At 44.4% G+C, this 16,781-nt stretch overlaps 1 protein-coding gene across 1 annotated transcript in view; it reads right to left on the bottom strand.

Moving 5' to 3' along the window:
• Positions 1-3,278: 3,278 nt before the first annotated feature.
• LOC117607112 (uncharacterized) overlaps positions 3,279-16,781 on the bottom strand; it is an 86,857-nt gene continuing 73,354 nt past the window's right edge. Inside the window, exons 4-5 of the mRNA XM_034330391.2 lie at positions 10,642-10,935; positions 3,279-9,156 (exon numbers count right to left, since the gene is read on the bottom strand). Coding sequence (XP_034186282.2) covers positions 8,740-9,156; positions 10,642-10,935 — 711 coding nt within the window. The 3' untranslated portion in view covers positions 3,279-8,739. The remainder of the gene's footprint in view (positions 9,157-10,641; positions 10,936-16,781) is intronic.

Raw genomic sequence — 16,781 nt, 5'->3', positions numbered from 1 at the left:
AGTATGGAAGTTATGCTTGTTCCAATTTATCGAATTTCAACCCAAAAAAATGTCTTAATTTCCTTGGTTCCTTCTGTACGATTCAGCTGGTGTTGATCGCGAAGGACAGGCGTCCAACTAAATTCGTCGGAAAAACGAGCATCAGAGATTCGAATATCGCGGCAAACAGGCGTCGCGATGCTTGCAGACGTCGCAACGACCGATCTGTTGAGCGACGCGCGAGAAGATTATGCCGGTCGGTTTCGTTTGATCGCATCAGATCCGCTTCTCTTCTTCTCTCTCGGTTGCTGAAGAGGTTCGAGGAGATAGGTCGGTTCAGCAACGTCTGCAAATAAATTAGATAGGTTAACGAGCCTCTGCTGTGGTTCGGATCCGTTCAACCTTCCACCAAATTACTTTTTCAAGCCTTTAGCGGACCGTCAATGGAAATGTGGCATGAAGGTATATTCTTATTTTTCATTTATTAATAAATTGATGATATTTTCATATTAATTCAGTTCCTTTCAGCGCTTTCTCCAATCCCTTCTTACCGCCAGCAGTTGCTATTCCAACGTAACGTTCTTAACGTGAGAAGGGTACGCCGCATTTCAGGGTACTTCCGTTTCGGTGACACAGCATTTCCGGCGCACGCGCCACCAACGAAAAGAGGTCATTCAGCGCTATGGCAAGCATCAGTTAAATCAGTGACTACGGGATAGAAGAAGATTGGACATGTCTTTGTTCGCGAGGAGTCTGGATTTAGGGGTCCCAGTCACCCCCAGACACAGCTAGGTCTGTAAGTCGGTATGACGATCGTGCCTGTTTTACCAGTCCAACATTCAATAACTGTTTGATCTCATAAATATATATTATAAAAACTGGTTCGAGTACAGGAAAGTACAGGTAAGTAAAGGTAAGTAAAGGTAAGTAGCCAGAGAATTTGAGCTTCACGTGAGGCCGCAACATTGTTGAAAAACGCGCAACACTGGCCTCACGCTGCGCAACATTGTTGCGCTCGAAAAATCAACTGCATCACAAGATGCGGAAAATTCTGTGAAGCAATTGTTCGCCGCGTGCCCACAATGTTGCAAAACGTGGGGCCAGGATTGCGTGTTCGCGACAATGTTGCAAATCGAAAAAGCGGCCCGCGAGATCGCAACAATGTTGCAAACGCCTAAGCTGGCCTCACGATTTGCAACATTCATTCTGTCACTACTATGGTGAATCGGGTGAGGGCAGAGGTATCGCATTCACAAGGTAAGGCAGGGAGAGACGTCTATTTCCGAACGGGCGGTGCTCTAAATTTAAACGACACCATCCGCCCTCAGTCTCCGGTGCCTGCCACTTCCTCTCTTCACGTCACTTTCGTTAAGTCGCGGCGACCTATCACGCTTCGTGCGTTCATTAGGTTAACTAACTAGACAAAACATCGATCTTTTTCTTTTATCTTTCGAAATAGTTATTCTTCTTGAATAGGAAAAGGCCCTCTTTTTTCAAGACTAACAATATGTAAATCAAAGTTTTTTCTATATACAATTGTATGCTGCAATGGATTTTGTAGATATTAAACATATTTTATTACGTATTCCAATAAACTTATTTTTAGCCCTTAACTGCATTTTGCACTCGTTTGACCATCTGCCAGAGGATTATCTGTGAAAAATATGAATTAATTAATATTAATCACGTAATCGATCTTAGCGTCATCTATACAGAAACGGTGGAAACTATACGACAACTTACCGCCATTGCTTTCGAGGACTCGTGATTTACGGGGTCCCTGACACCCCCAGTATGAAATCACGGCGGTATGCAGAGAGCGCCATCTATGCACCGGGGTCCTTGATACCCCAGTCGCCATAATGTCGGTATGCAAGCAGCGTCACTGGTGCTCGGGGTCCCCGACACCCCAAGATGTATCAGGTCGGTATGCAGAGAGCCACTAATGCATCGGGGTCCCTGACACCCCAGATACCATAACGTTGGTATGCAATGAGCATCACCGGTGCTCGGGGTCCTCGACACCCCAGATACCATAACGTTGGTATGCAATGAGCATCACCGGTGCTTGGGGTCCTCGACATCCCAGATACCATAACGTCGGTATGCAGAGCATCATCGGTGCTCGGGGTCCTCGACACCCCAGATACTATAACGTTGGTATACAATGAGCATCACCGGTGCTTGGGGTCCTCGACATCCCAGATACCATAACGTCGGTATGCAGAGCATCATCGGTGCTCGGGGTCCTCGACACCCCAGATACCATAACGTTGGTATGCAATGAGCATCACCGGTGCTCGGGGTCCTCGACATCCCAGATACCATAACGTCGGTATGCAGAGCATCATCGGTACTTGGGGGTCCCTAACACCTCAGGATGATATCAGGTCGGCATGTAGAGAGCGCCACCGATGCACCGGGGTCTCTGACACCCCAAGATGATATCAGGTCGGTATCCAGAAGGTGACATTGGCGCACCAGGGTCCCTAACACCCCTGGATGAAATCAGGTCCGTATGAAGAGGGCACAACCAGTATAATAATTCTAATTTCTTTCCGGAGTTTAATTTACTTTATTTATTTTCTTTGCTTATTAAATAAGCTCATCGAAGGGGAATAACATTTATGATTGTCAGTGCCGTAACGAGGGCGTGGCGAAGAAGGCGCCCGTCACGGGTGCAACTGAGTTTGGGGCGCAGAAATTGATCGGTAATGCGTTGAGTAGTTTGAGCTGTTTTTGTATAGATGGCGCTGCGGTCGAGAAGGGAAGTACACCATCCTACTTCATCGACGTCTAAAGATAGACTGACGCGTTTCAACTTCAATGCTAAGCGACTGATTTATAGAGGTAGCTTCCATGTTTGCCAATCTAAGTTATCAGAATTTTTAAGTATTTTACAACACTGTAATCAAGGCTCAAATATCGAAGTTGGGGCAATTCAGATGAATAGTCTTAAACATTCTTCTTTTTTTTTCAAAATTGTTTTCTTTATTTTGTAGAAAACTGCGTGATAAGTACACCAATAATCTTGCAATGTCGAAATGTTGCCGATTCACACAGGGGGCACGAAGGGGACTGTCCGGAGCAAGTTTTTTCGATTTATGAATTACGCTCGTTATTGGTCAACAGTCTTCTTTTTTCATTTTCGTGCCTCTCCTGGTCCGAACAGCCTCCGAGAGGCCCGAAATAATGTGTTTTGCTGTTTATTAGCAAGCCAGAGCAGTGAACAACGAACATCGTGTTATTTTCTTTTTCTTTCTCTTCTATGTAATACAATTGGTATGGTTTCTACTGTATAAAAAAAAAAAAAAAAATGAGAACTGTTTAATTTCCTCGCAAGTTCGTGGCACGCTCGAAAAACACGAGATTCTTCATACGAGTAACATAGAACAACGAAAAATCGAGAAACACGTGTAGAAGAAGAGGTTCGAAGAAGAGGAACACATCGCGAAAGGTCCTCTTTCGCGCGCTTTTTCTTAGCTTTTGAATCTCGCGCCGATTCGAGGGCCGTTATCGTGCGCGATTGGCGCGACTTTTGAATCATGTGAAATCAATTCTTTCCTTTTATTTTTTATTCTTTTCGAGATGACTTGCTTTTTCTTTCGGTAGAAGCGATCTACTACTTTAAATAACACTGTTCCTACAACATCGATCGATTACTTTGAAAAAAGTTTCTCCAATTTCTCGCTCGCATATAATTTTCTTTTTTTTTCCCCTCTCTCTCTCTCTCTTTCTCCCCTGCTCGTACATCACGACGACAATGAAACGATAATTAATTCGACTCGAATGACGTACGTTGGCTAGTGGTTCTTCTTACACGTCTTCTTCTCTTTCATTTCGAATATTCCAATCGCACAATTCCTTTCGTTTCACGCACGCGCACAATCATCCTTGAACTCGGTACCGTTTCAAACACGTAGAAACGTTAAACCCCCGTTAAAATCAAGTAAGACGCTGCCGATCCCGAGAAATCACGAGACGGTGTAAAAAGAATAACTTTTTGATTCTCAGATTTCCATCCATATCAGTCTGCGGGTCTGTGCATCGTTTCAATTTCGATCATCGCTATCGTTCACGACCGTTTCTTCGATTACCTAATAACAACGAAAAACAAAAAGGAAAACGAAGAACAAGAAAAAAAGAACATGATTTACACTCCACGACGAGCGTCGAGTTCCGCAACATCGGCTGATCTTTCGCGTTGCTCCACGATCGAACGGTGAAGAGAAGAAATCGTTTCGATGATAATAGAGCAATGAGAAATCACCGAGGTAGAACCATGTTCGTCGTGGGAAAAGACTAGACACACCAATCTTATCGACAACGCGACAATAATTACCGGCCTCGAAGGTGAGAAGCCTAAAAGGTAACGTCGAATTTCTTTTTTCGCCTTCTTTGTTTCGTTTCTTTGAACGCGTTTCAGAATTTTCAAACACCTCTCTCGTGAAGAAAATAAAAGAGAAATCACAATATCCACGCCTAATGATAATAAAACGACCGATCGATTTCATCCCCCGACAGGACGCACGGCTCAGCATGACTAGATGGACCGGAAGCGGCCAGGTTCTCGAATTTTTTCAATCTTTCGACCTTAATCGCGATCGAGATCAACCTGAGCACGAGACGCTTCCGAGAAGACGTACGAACGATGAGGACCAGACAAACGGGCTTTCGTTCGCTATCTAAAGCTTAGCTTTCCTTGCTAGAGCAAGTGGTACAATATTACTAATAAAATACTATACTACTCTACTCTAACAATGATTAGCTTAGTGCCTTGGTTACATTTATAGAGTAAATAGTAAAATAACTAGCGCTGGTACGTTTGAATAGTGGAAGGTTAGTGGCAGAGTTACTTTATCACGATGAAATCCTACTCTAATAGTTTTAGCACTCTATCACCCATTCGTCTAATCACGAACATAGTCAATTTTTCTACTAGCACTAGTACATTATACCATTTACTTTATCGACAACTGGGATCAGTAATCTAGGCTCAACGCTCGGAGTAATTTCTTAATTGCCTAAGGAGGAAAGAAAGCTTTCCTAATTCAATGAATTGTTCTTAGCCAATAGATTCTTCCTCCTCCTATAAGTATCTAAAGTTTCAAAATGAAACTTTGAAATTTTTTCATAAAAAATTCATTTTAATCGAGGAAATATCAAGGTGATAATAAACCTTGGCTACTAGGAGCGTTAGGAGTGCCGATCCAGCGAGCTAAGCCGTTCGTCTTTTAGCCAACCGATTGAAGAGACTCGTGTTGAAAATTGTACGCTTCGAAATCGCGAGCAGGATCGTATTCAACCTGATCGCGTGGAGATTTGTATGCGGAAGGCCACAAAAATGATCGGTCTCGTCGCTCGTACCGATGAATCGTCCAAATAAAGAGCCCGAGCGTCGCAGCGAATCGTTGAATAGTCACGAATTAACATTAAAATCGTGCTCGTTAAGAAATTTCTATTCGACTCGCAGTGAGACGAGTATTTCGTTCGATTACAAATATCATTTCTTTCTCTTTTCTCTAAAGATCCACCACGATAACGGTGGTCGTGTTTAAAAATTCGATCTATAAATCGATAACAGCGATTCTTTCTTTCTTTCTTTTTTTTTTTTTTTTTTTAATTTAACCGAGGCTTGCACAAGACCCATATATTTTGGATTTAGACATACCTTTCACGTATCTGTTTCTTCTATCATTCATACGAACACACATACACACACACAACGATCTTACAGATTTTCTCATCGATCGCAAAGGACCATATTATCTCGTTAGTCCGTTATTGTTCGTTATTCATTTTTTCCTTCACGCTTATATCTCATTTTTGTTTCCGCTCGAACGTGTTTTTTTTTTATCTTTGTTTTACATACAGAGAATACGATTAATCTTCATCACCTAATATTGCATGCGCGTGAACACATTTTTGAAACGATGGAAAGAGCGTGCGCGCCTCTCTCTCTCTCTTCCTCTCTTTTTCTTTCATTCTTTCTCTCGACGAGAGAAACGGTCGACTGCGTCGTGTTGTAGAACTGCCCGGACATTTCTCGGAAAAGAACCTGTGATACAACGTTTCGCGTACACCTGTACAAACCTGTACCCGTGTTTTCTTCGTTGGTAAATCGGTTTAGCTTTTTTCGAGTACTTTTTTTTGGAAAACGTGCCTTCGTCGCTCGATTTCGCGTGTTCGTGACGCGAGGCCAGGTAAAATTGAAAAAATACGCAGCTTGGTGTAGAACTTGTGATTTAAAAAAGAAGGAAACGGATGAAAATTGTTTGAATTTGAATTTGAATTTGTAGGAAGTGTTCAAAACGCTGGCCTTGCTTGACACGCGTGAATCGAGAGGAAAAGTTGTCGGTAATTTCACTGTAAATTTGACCCCTTCGTCGTACGGTTTTAAGGATTACAATAATTGGTGACTTCTCGTGAGATAGTTCAGTAGTTTCGCTCTGTCCCGAGGTCGAGAACCGAAATCGACGCCGTTAGTCTGTTTTTTGAATGGTTTCGAATTCGTCTACAAAAATTGTTCCTAAATGCACTTCTAACAAAACATGACTGTAATAAATAAAATTCAAAAATACGATAACTGTGAGAAAATTATTTCTTTAAAGAAAAATCATCTATGCGAAAAATAAATAAAAATGGATCGTCGAGAGTCGGTTCATCGACGAGGCAGATCTCGTCCTATTTCGTCAAAAAACTGAAGCCTTATCTATCTGAATAATAATAAAGTAGCATTATATCAGACATCGTGCGAGCCATTCGAAACACAGCGAGACTGCGTCCAGCAAGCATCGAGCGTCGCGACGCCCTCCTCTTCCTTCGACCGATCGATGTGCCTCGATTAATTTCAACCCCTCTCATTATCCAACGTTTCGATCCTTCGCTCTCGTTACCAATCACTAAAACGTGAATATCGATCATTTCTCTCGTCGCATCGCATCGAAAGGAACTCTCTAGGCTCTTTTTTCTCTCGTGTGTTTTTACGCTTGGGTCTTCGAGAAAAAGAAGAAAGATAGGAAGAAAAATAGAGAGGGTGGGTTGTTACACAAGAGGAACGCGAGAATCGATGGACGGAGGAGGACGAACACACGATTTTTCGTCGATCGGTAAACCCTGAAGAGATATCGACGGGTCGATCGCAACGCTCGAAGCGAGTTCTTTTTTTTTTTTAATTAATAATAATAATAATAATATTTGTTTTTCACGGAGGCCTCGAAGCGTAACGCGTGTCCCAGGGCGATTTCGTAACGGCCCGTCCAACTCGTGTTTATGCGTGGTGTAAGGTTTAATTACTTTTTAATCAAGTATATAGAGCATATCATTTTTAGTCGTAATAATTATATTGATATTGAACTACCTAACCTAATATTTACAGAGTTGCTTCATCATCATTATCATCATCATCATCGTCATCATTTTCTTTTCTTTTTTCTTTACGCTCTTGGCACTACTTTTCCACTGTCTCGCCTCACTTTCGCTCAGCCCGTTCTTCCTAACACTCTCTCAGACACTTGTCATCGTGTTCAGTCGATCGCATATAGAAAAAACAAGAATTGTCTCTTTCTTACCATTGCCATGCGATCTCAATGATAATAATCAACCCGATCAGGACCATCTCTATCTTCTAGCACGTAACACGCTCCGCGCACGTCATACAACAGCAAATACACTCATTCGCGCGAATATTCATTTATCCTAGCGTCTGGCAGCTCGTCGTCTGCTTTCCACGTGTGTATAATATATATATATATATATATATATATATTTTCGTTTGTCTCGCTCGCCGGGGCCGCGGCATCGCGAATTAATTCGCCAATAAATAATTTGCTAAGTCTTTTTCGCAGTGAAACAGAAAACTTCCAAAAAACCTCGGACCAATACTCGACACCGTTCTTCTCAATATCGTCCCGCGTCGTTGTTTTATTCTTGGCCGGTGCGCGCGTTGGATTTTCATCGTTTCGCCACCCCCATCATCCTCGTTATTTCTTCTTTTCATACAGGGACATTGCTCAAGGTGTTCGCGTGTCTATCCTCTCCTTTCTCCTTTTTCTTCCATTCGTTTCCACAGACACATTCATGGTCCACCGTGTTTGCTACCTCTCTACGAACAACGAACTAAACTGTCCTCGCGTCTGTCTACTGCTTTGGAATCGTCTGAGATCTAGGCTAGAGACTGGCCTGTTAGGATTGCCGTATTAGCCGACGGGAGCATCGTCAACCGTAAACCACATCGAGGGGACCACCAGCGTATCCATCGACAACGCGAGCTTAACCCGAAAATTACGATCCCTGGTACCTCGGGTGTTTTGTCCCGGGCTTATCAAACAGCCAGCCCTCCGGTTGAAGGACCATTCAGTGCGAAAGTGGAGGATCGTTCGCCGAATTGTCAGTTTGGTCCTCTCTTATTTTCTTGTTGAAATTCTCTCTCCGCGCACCACGTCTAAAGCCAGCCAGCTTCGTCCGTGTAATTTTAAGCAGGCATCATCAGCTGGCCGAAACCGTGTACGAAGTTTCTGCTGCGAGTCAGTCTTGAGGGATCCTCGAGGTCTCGAGGATTCTCGAGGGCAGAACCAGCACGACGATCCCGGTGCCAGCGTCCTTCTGTTCTTCGTTAGCATCTGCCGCCTTTTGTTCAGGCCGATCCGTGCCGGCTCGTAGCCGTTTCCACGACATCCTTCGCCGTCCGTCGACCTCGAGGAACTCTCTCCTCGGCGTCGTCATCGTGGCCTCGAGTGCTCTCCTCGGCCGCGCCTTGCATCAGACGTGGTGATGGTGCTGGTTTTGTTGGGATTGTTGAGGCTGTTGCTGTTGCGGTTGCGATTGTTGTTGGGCTAACGGTGGTTGCGGTTGATGTTGTTGCTGTTGCGGATGCTGACTCTCGTCAGCCTCGCAAGGCACCACCGTTAGGCTGGAGAGATTGCTCAGGTTGCTACTGGACTCGGAGTAACTGGACAGGGTCGGTCTTCTGGGCGGCACCACTACGGCTGGCGTCGAGCTACCAGGACTTGGAAACTTCTTGAACACCTTCATCAAGGAACTGCCCGCGCTGTGACAGCGTATCCGGTCAGGCGCGTCCAACAAAGCGGACTGGCTTCGGTAAGGCGGCGGACTCTCGCTGTCGAACACCGTCCGGTTTGGCGGCGGTCGGACACACTTCTGGTATATCTCGCTCTCCTGAAACATCGAACGGTTCGCATTACTTTGAGTTGAATGGAAGACACTGGAGATAGATGGCAGGTTGAAAATTTGGAGAATCGTTGAAAGAATGATAATTCTCAAAACTTTCAGCGTGTTTTTGGTAATCGAACGATATTAGACTATCCAAGATATCTAATATCCCGAGATCTTGACGAGTATCAATTAAGCGGAATACGCGTGACCTCGCTTAATATTTGCGCACGTTCGCGAATGACGAAGCGCAATAGCATACCCGACGAGAATCTCCGGCGAGCGCGGAGGAGGAAGTGAATAAATAAATATTTTTTTCGGTCGTTTGCCGAGCGCCCAGGAAGTGAGGTACATTCAACACCGGCGCGGCGCGGCGCGGCGCGGTTAGGAGTCCAGCGTGCCTCGCGACGTGGGTTACACGTATAGGGGCGTAGAATTACTGAAATTCTAACCCGTGACCCTCGAGCAGTCTCGAGGGCGCGCGTGTTTTAGCCCGATGCCGGCATCCAGAAGCCTCGACAGGGTAGAGAACCCGATCCCCGTCGCCGCCTCCTTCGCCTCCTTCCTGGGGCACCACTAAGACGCGCGCCTACGGCGTCCCGACGGCCTTCCTCGAAAATCGCTCGATCGTTCCCGAATTTTCTCGACCGGGTAGATTGGTTTTAATTATCGATCAAACAGCGATTGTAATGATACTCAATAAATATGAATTTGAAATACCTCGCGAGCACTAATTGCAACAGGTGAAAACCACTTTGTCAAGTCAACGAATGTAAAATAAAAAAGTCTCGATTTCGTTCTGAAAGATCCACCATATCTGAGAAATGATTTATCGGGTAACTTGAGGTCTCTTCGCGTACCAGTCATAAATAACGTTTAAACATTGTAATCAGCGCGGTTAATTACCGTTCCCGCTTAATAACACCGTCTCTACGATATCAGTACGCGAAACAACTCCGTCAGATATAAATACTCGCGCGATCAGCACGAGTTCTCACTCAACACCTGCGAATCGCTCGAGCCCACCGGTTTAAAGCACACGATCAACAACGATCTGTAACGCGATTTTATCTGAGGACACGGACCGTGGAAAATTTATCCGTTTTTACACGCGTTATTACCCACGGGGAATCGTGAATCTCGAAAATACGCTCATTAACGTCGACTAATCGACGCGAACGTTCGATGAATGAACGGGGACGATTGGAAAACGTCTGGAACCAACGAATCGGCTAAAATTGCCCCTCTATTGAAGTACCATGGTTAATACCATTACTATACCCCTGTTAAATGTAATCGGACTCGAGGCAACACGTTGCCGCAATAACGATTAACCCTCGAATTTGCGGTCGTTTCGGACACCGACAACTAATATTTAATATTATACTCATTCGAGTTAAAATAATCATTCTAACTTAATATACTTCACGTTCTACGTGTAAAGAGAATAGCAGAGAAGCATTAAATATTGTAAAGGGGGGTCGAGCTCACCTGCTCCGGGTCGCGCAGGTGAAGGGCGGTATGCGCTCCGTACGGGCGTTCCTCGCCATCCGGAAGCTGAAGCCGTGGGGGTAGGTCGAGGGCGAGGTCCTGCCGGACACTTCCGGCGCGAATCGCCCGGTCCCTCGCGGCGGCCACCATCGCTTCCTGCATCCCGTCGGTCCCCCGTTCGCCACCCACTCCTCCACCGGCGCCACCATTGCTCGGATCACCTTCCAATCCAGCAGCGAGGCCGCCGTGACCGCCGCCGCTTCCTACCTCCATTCCTGGGCTCACCGACAGCATCTATGGAACAAGACGGTTCTTCGTTAATTATCATCCGCAATGAAATTTTCCATGGAAAAACATTAGTGTACCAATATCGATTTGTATAGGGGCTTTCGAAATAAATAAAGTGTACCAAATAGTCAAGTAAACTCACAGAACACAACACCGTCACCATAAAGTTTTACGACCATCGCGCAAATTGAACCATCATCTAAATTAATGATTTATCAACCACCTGCGGTTGCGTAACAAGAACGACCTAATGAAGATTTCGAAAAACCTAACGGTATATTTTCTGCTAAAAATCATCATATTGAAGTGCATAGTAAAATTATTTTACTGTAGAATTAAGAAACCGTTAGAAATGTCAGGATTCCTGACCTTTCCGCTGAATATACATCGCGATGTTATCTTCGAGAAGTAGAAGTAAGCAAAAAATGTGAGAATAGGTCGAGGATACGTATCTAATTTGTTTACACGGATTCTGTTTATTACCTGTTATTGCTGTTCCATTTCAAAATGTCAACCATCCGTGTGAACATAAAGCAAACATCGTTAGAAAGCTGAACAAACATCGTCGATCTATTTTCACGTTATACTGTACCAATTTATCAAGTCCGTTGTTCTACGTCTTCGTCGTACAATTCTACGCGACAGATACGTCTAAAAGATAGAGAAGAAAATGTTGATAATTTTAACGACGATAATTTATTTATCAATTTCCAACGAGATGGCGCAACGAAAGGATTGAACGTCCGTCTCGGGGAACGATTCTTCCCCCGCGTTCGCCGCGTTCCGGAGCAAGGTTAAACTTATACTCCACAACGTCGTCTTATTGCCAATTCAACGACATTGTAGACCGCTGACTAGAGGAATCTATACGATAATAACGCGCAAGGCCAGACGCGACAGTCTATGCAGCGGTCGCCAGTTTGTCTCGAAGCGGAGTGCACGGGATCCGACTCGTCATCGTCGCGGTCCTCGTCACCGTCCCCGTTGTTCCCTGAACGTGGCCAAACGGTGTTTTCGCGTATCCGCGACATTATTCTAGTTCCGTGACGAGGTACAAATTTGATCATCCTTGACCAGGAGCCGATGTACAAATTACTCGTGTCCGTCATTTCGTGCGCGCTCTGACTATCCTAACAACACTTACGTGATTCATTCGCGGGTAAATGACAGGAAATGCTCGAAACACCGAATCTAGAGTGCCCTCGGCATTTCTAAACGAACCGTGTCCTTCCTGGATCGATTACAGAAACGAGACTGATTACCTGTCTATTTTGATTTTCACGAGAATCAATAACAGGTACGCTCGATACTGAAGGTTCTCCTTATTATTACGGTGTTTAGGTCTACTAGATGGCGACTTTCAATTACGTACAAGGTGTCTGTGTTAATTTGCAAAAAATAAGTCGAACACATGAAACTTTTTTCATTGAAAATTTCATTGTTTGCTCTTTATGGTCTAGGTCATGATTAACCAGGTTCGAGGGTTAAAAAGATCGTACCTGACTTTCCTGTTTTCTAACATAAAATGTAAAAACAATTCTCTTCGTTTTGTACCTTTGCTGCTTAAAAATTGAATAAAATACCAACCGTGATATCTGGAGCATCGTACCAGGAAATAATTAGCTCGTAGCAACAGGCATACGAGGTTTGCTTTGAAAACTGCAAGCTGCCAAAATTTCTGCAACTTGGTCATTAAAAAGCGTGCACCAATAACGGTGCAAGTACTTGGAGGAAGTTGGAACACAATATGCACGATAGACGTTCTATTTCTAAAGCGAGAAACGTGCAGAATTTCCCCCACGTCGGACAAACTTCGACACAGAACTTCGAAGAAACTTCAAGGCCTACGTAACGCGCGAAATGAATATTCACCGGAAAAAGAAAATTTTCATAAATCACACTATCGACTGCAATGTTCATTTTCCAATCAGCAAGTATAAATCACTTTCACAATTTTATCGAGCAGGAAAAATCGACGAAAAATCGAAGAAAATTCGCGAAGAAAGTTCGCGAGAGTAGCCGACGCTGATACACTCTTTTGATCACACAAAATTTTTCGAATAATGAGATAAAAGTTCAGAATATCCACGCGACGATTTTTGATGATTTATAGCCAAATAAGGGATGAAAATGTTTTTCGAAGATATTCGCCGGTGAAAGTTCAAAGGATACCAAAGGATTGCGAGCAGAAAACTGACGCGGACGAGGGCAACGATAGTCGTTCCTATCGAACGCGTAAGCGGCGACTATCTGCACAAATCGAGGCGACGCGAGGCGAAGCGACGATACGCGACGCGTGTTGTACGCGCGGAAATACGAGGATACGACTCGGTCGTAGGTGAAACGTGGGACCGTAAGCAAAATGATCGCGCTTAGTAACGCTGCCTTTCAATGCACCAACGATAAACTAGAAGAGAACGTGGACGAGATTACGGGACTCGTCGTTCTCAACCAGCACCATCATTTTATTGCGAATGCATCGCGTTAATGACGTATTCAAATCGTTTAATTATTAATTCGTTGGTTATCACGATGATTATTGACGAGGATTTTTCAAATTTTCGAAGAATAAAATATAGGATGATGCAATATATTTAGTCACGTTGCGGAGGAAAAGAATTTTAAATCAGAATTCTTCAGCAATTGTCATATTTGAAAGTTCGCGAAAAATGATACTCACGCGAAGTTTGTTTCGAAAAGGACATTCGCGTCAGCAAAAATTGAATATAAGTGATATTCTCAAAGAACAACCTCAGGTATAATTGCACGGTTCATTTTATGCATCGCGAGTAAATGTACGTGACTTATCAATCGTTGAGAAACTGGATAACGATTGTGAAATCGGTAATCGAAATGCAAGCTTTCGGTTACTAATTAAACATGAACGATCGGAGGAATGTAAGCGACGCGTGTAGCACGATCGAAGATTATTATTGAAGCTAATGTCAAACAACGTTATTAATAACAACTGAAATCACCGTTAGGCACGATAACGAATGAACGCAAACAATTCCTAGACTGCAATGCTAATAATAACACTGAATTGCATCAATTATCAATAATATCATTTATTTTTAAATCTGATAACACTGATAATGGAAGAAATATCATCAAATTTTTGTATTATCATATTTATTATATCAGTCTATCTATACGTATCGGTATTACGAAGACGCTTAAATATCGATTTGCAAATAGCCAGAACACGTGGAACGATTTGCACTCGATGCACCCTATACGTGTTAGCTAATTATCGACCTAATTGTGTACACCGGTGAACAGACGTTCCCATTTTATCCCATGCCCTTTAAAGAGTCGGCCGCGCACGGATAGCAGGTTAATTGGCCGATTTCCACGTGCGATTTCCATCGAATTTCCATTAGACCGAGGTGTCCAGGAGCCTCGATAGATCGGACGTGTGCGACCGCAAGTAAAACCGCGCACCGATCGTAACCAGTGTCGCGTTTCAACGCATCCTCGAGTCAACGGAGAAAGTGTTACGAGTGTAGACTGTCTAAGAACCGAAGGAAAACCTTTTTCCATTTCCATTTCGTTCGACACCTTGGAACTATTAAACCAGGCGCCGTTGATTCTACGAAAGTCGCGCGAGAGGTTGCATGTCAATTGCATAGACGCAACACACTGAATCATTGTCGCATAGATTTTAATCAAGCGTCGAATCAAAGTGGAACAGCAAAAGACCTAGCTCGACATCGAAGCTTTTTCCACCGCGAGGAGGTCAACGATGATCTATGCACTGTTCGCGGAGAGAACTGGAGCAACGAGCAAAGTCTCGGTTTGTCGAGTTCCACGCGACGCGTATAGGTCAACGTTGATCTCTGGAACGTCGCACGCCCCAGAAACACTGACTCCAGATACCCCGAGGAAGCAATTAACCAGCGCCAAGTTCATTATTCCAGCTGACGAAATCGCTTGGCAAAAGCTAGCGGCAGTTTCTCTCCTCCGCGATTGTTATTCCGATATCCCGGCTCCATTATCAGCGAACGCGCGCACCACGTTTCGATTGCACGCGTTATTAAAGCGGTGCACCGTCGCGCGAATCGTTCCCTGACGTCGACGGAATTAATCGTCGCTCGATAAAAACCGCGATAACGAGATCGAACGAGAGAAAGAGAGAAAAAGATAAGTGGGGGAAAAAGAATTCGACGTCGACGACTCTCGTTGATCTCTTCCGACGCGACGGGCGCATGACAAAAGAACGCACGAGTGTAGAGGATCGAGGCGGAAAACGCGACCGATCGAGACACTTTGTACGATTATTATTCGGGGTTATCGTTGAAGAAACAGCCGTTATCTGTTTCGAATTCATACCGACGACTAATAATAACCCGTATCGTTGCTTTGTCGTAGATTAAACAACGCGACCTATTGCGCCAGAGACCGACAGCTTTAACCCTTTCGCTCGTGACGTCCGCTGCGCGAGTCGCAGTTAGGCTTAGAAGAATAACTAAATCATTTTTTCTTTCCCTGAAAATTCAACCGCGTTCCAAGATTTCCTTCGGATCGTTGCAAGTTCTCGAACCTCTCTTCGTCGAGTTTCTTCACCCTCGAATAATCGTCGAGCGGCTGGCGTTCGAGGTTCGAACGGAGGGTTGATTTCTCCGTTTCCACGGAGGCCGTCGAAAGGGAAAGCTGCGAGCGTCGTAACGGCACGGCACGGTAGCAAGAGCGGTTACGAGCACCAGGGGATGCTAGGCCTCGTGCCTGATGTGCTCTCACTCGTATCGATCGCGATACAATGGCTTCGGGTAACAAAGACACGCACAATGTCCACAGGGGGGTAGGTCGCGGGCTTCGAAACGGGGTTGCCTCCGCGTTTCAATCGTATTCGGTGAAAAAAAAGAGAAAAAAAAAATAAACGTTCGATTTGGAATTTGCGATCAGATGAAATTGAGAGAATGGTAGATCGACATTTTGATTATCTTAATAATAAAAAAATTCTCGCGAACAATTTCGTTCAGTCACAAAATATCGTTGACAGGGATAACTCGTTTTATGAGCGATGCTGTGCAAAGATTCAGTAGGATCTATTTCACAGTTGATATAACTGAGAAATATTCAAGATTATGAAACGTTAGACAACGGTACAAAGTGCAGACGTTCTGTTAATTGATCGTTTCACTCGGATCTTCATTGGAAAAGACACCACGACTGCGACACGTCGCGTGATCGAATCGTGACTAGGATGTTTCGTCTATGAAACGAGCGACTCATTTTTTCTCTCGCTCTGTTATTTTTTATTTTCCAACGAGCTGAAGAGATAACCGCGTATCGAACAGACGAGAGAAATTTACATCGGCGGTTCGTGATAGTATTTATCATTTATCTCGAATTGACGCGCGAGATGAGCGTTATTCCTGCTTAACCCCTTTCGTTGTCGACGATAAGAGAGCACAGACGTTCGTCAGACGATTACCGCACGGTATATATATTTTAATTATTTACGTATTTCAAGAGAAATAGCGAAGCACCGAAGAGGAGAGAGGATTGGCAACGGTAGCCGGTACATTTCGCTTTGTTGAGGCAGCTCAGGGTGAATCGAAGCTTTATCAACGTCGCAGCTCGAGTTCTCGACAAACAAGCACCGAGTTCAGATGGATCGAGCGTCGACGAGTCGATTAAACGGCAGAATTCGAGAGATCCACATTTCCGTGACCGTAGTCTGTTCGAAGCGATAACGCGACTAGTAGCGGGAAGCCACCACCGCCAATTGTCTCTCTGAATCGTCACGGATTATCGAGACCTCGTTATCGAACATTCGAACAACGCGTCCACCAGTGTCGCCTCGTTTTTCGAGCGGAACGCTTCGATGCGCCTCTGGCTCTGACCAT

Source organism: Osmia lignaria, chromosome 2, assembly GCF_051020975.1.
Source record: "Osmia lignaria lignaria isolate PbOS001 chromosome 2, iyOsmLign1, whole genome shotgun sequence".
In the NCBI taxonomy this organism is placed as follows: Eukaryota; Metazoa; Arthropoda; class Insecta; order Hymenoptera; family Megachilidae; genus Osmia; species Osmia lignaria.
The sequence above is the reverse complement of the archived record's forward strand: the minus strand, read 5'-3'. Positions and strand labels throughout refer to the sequence as shown.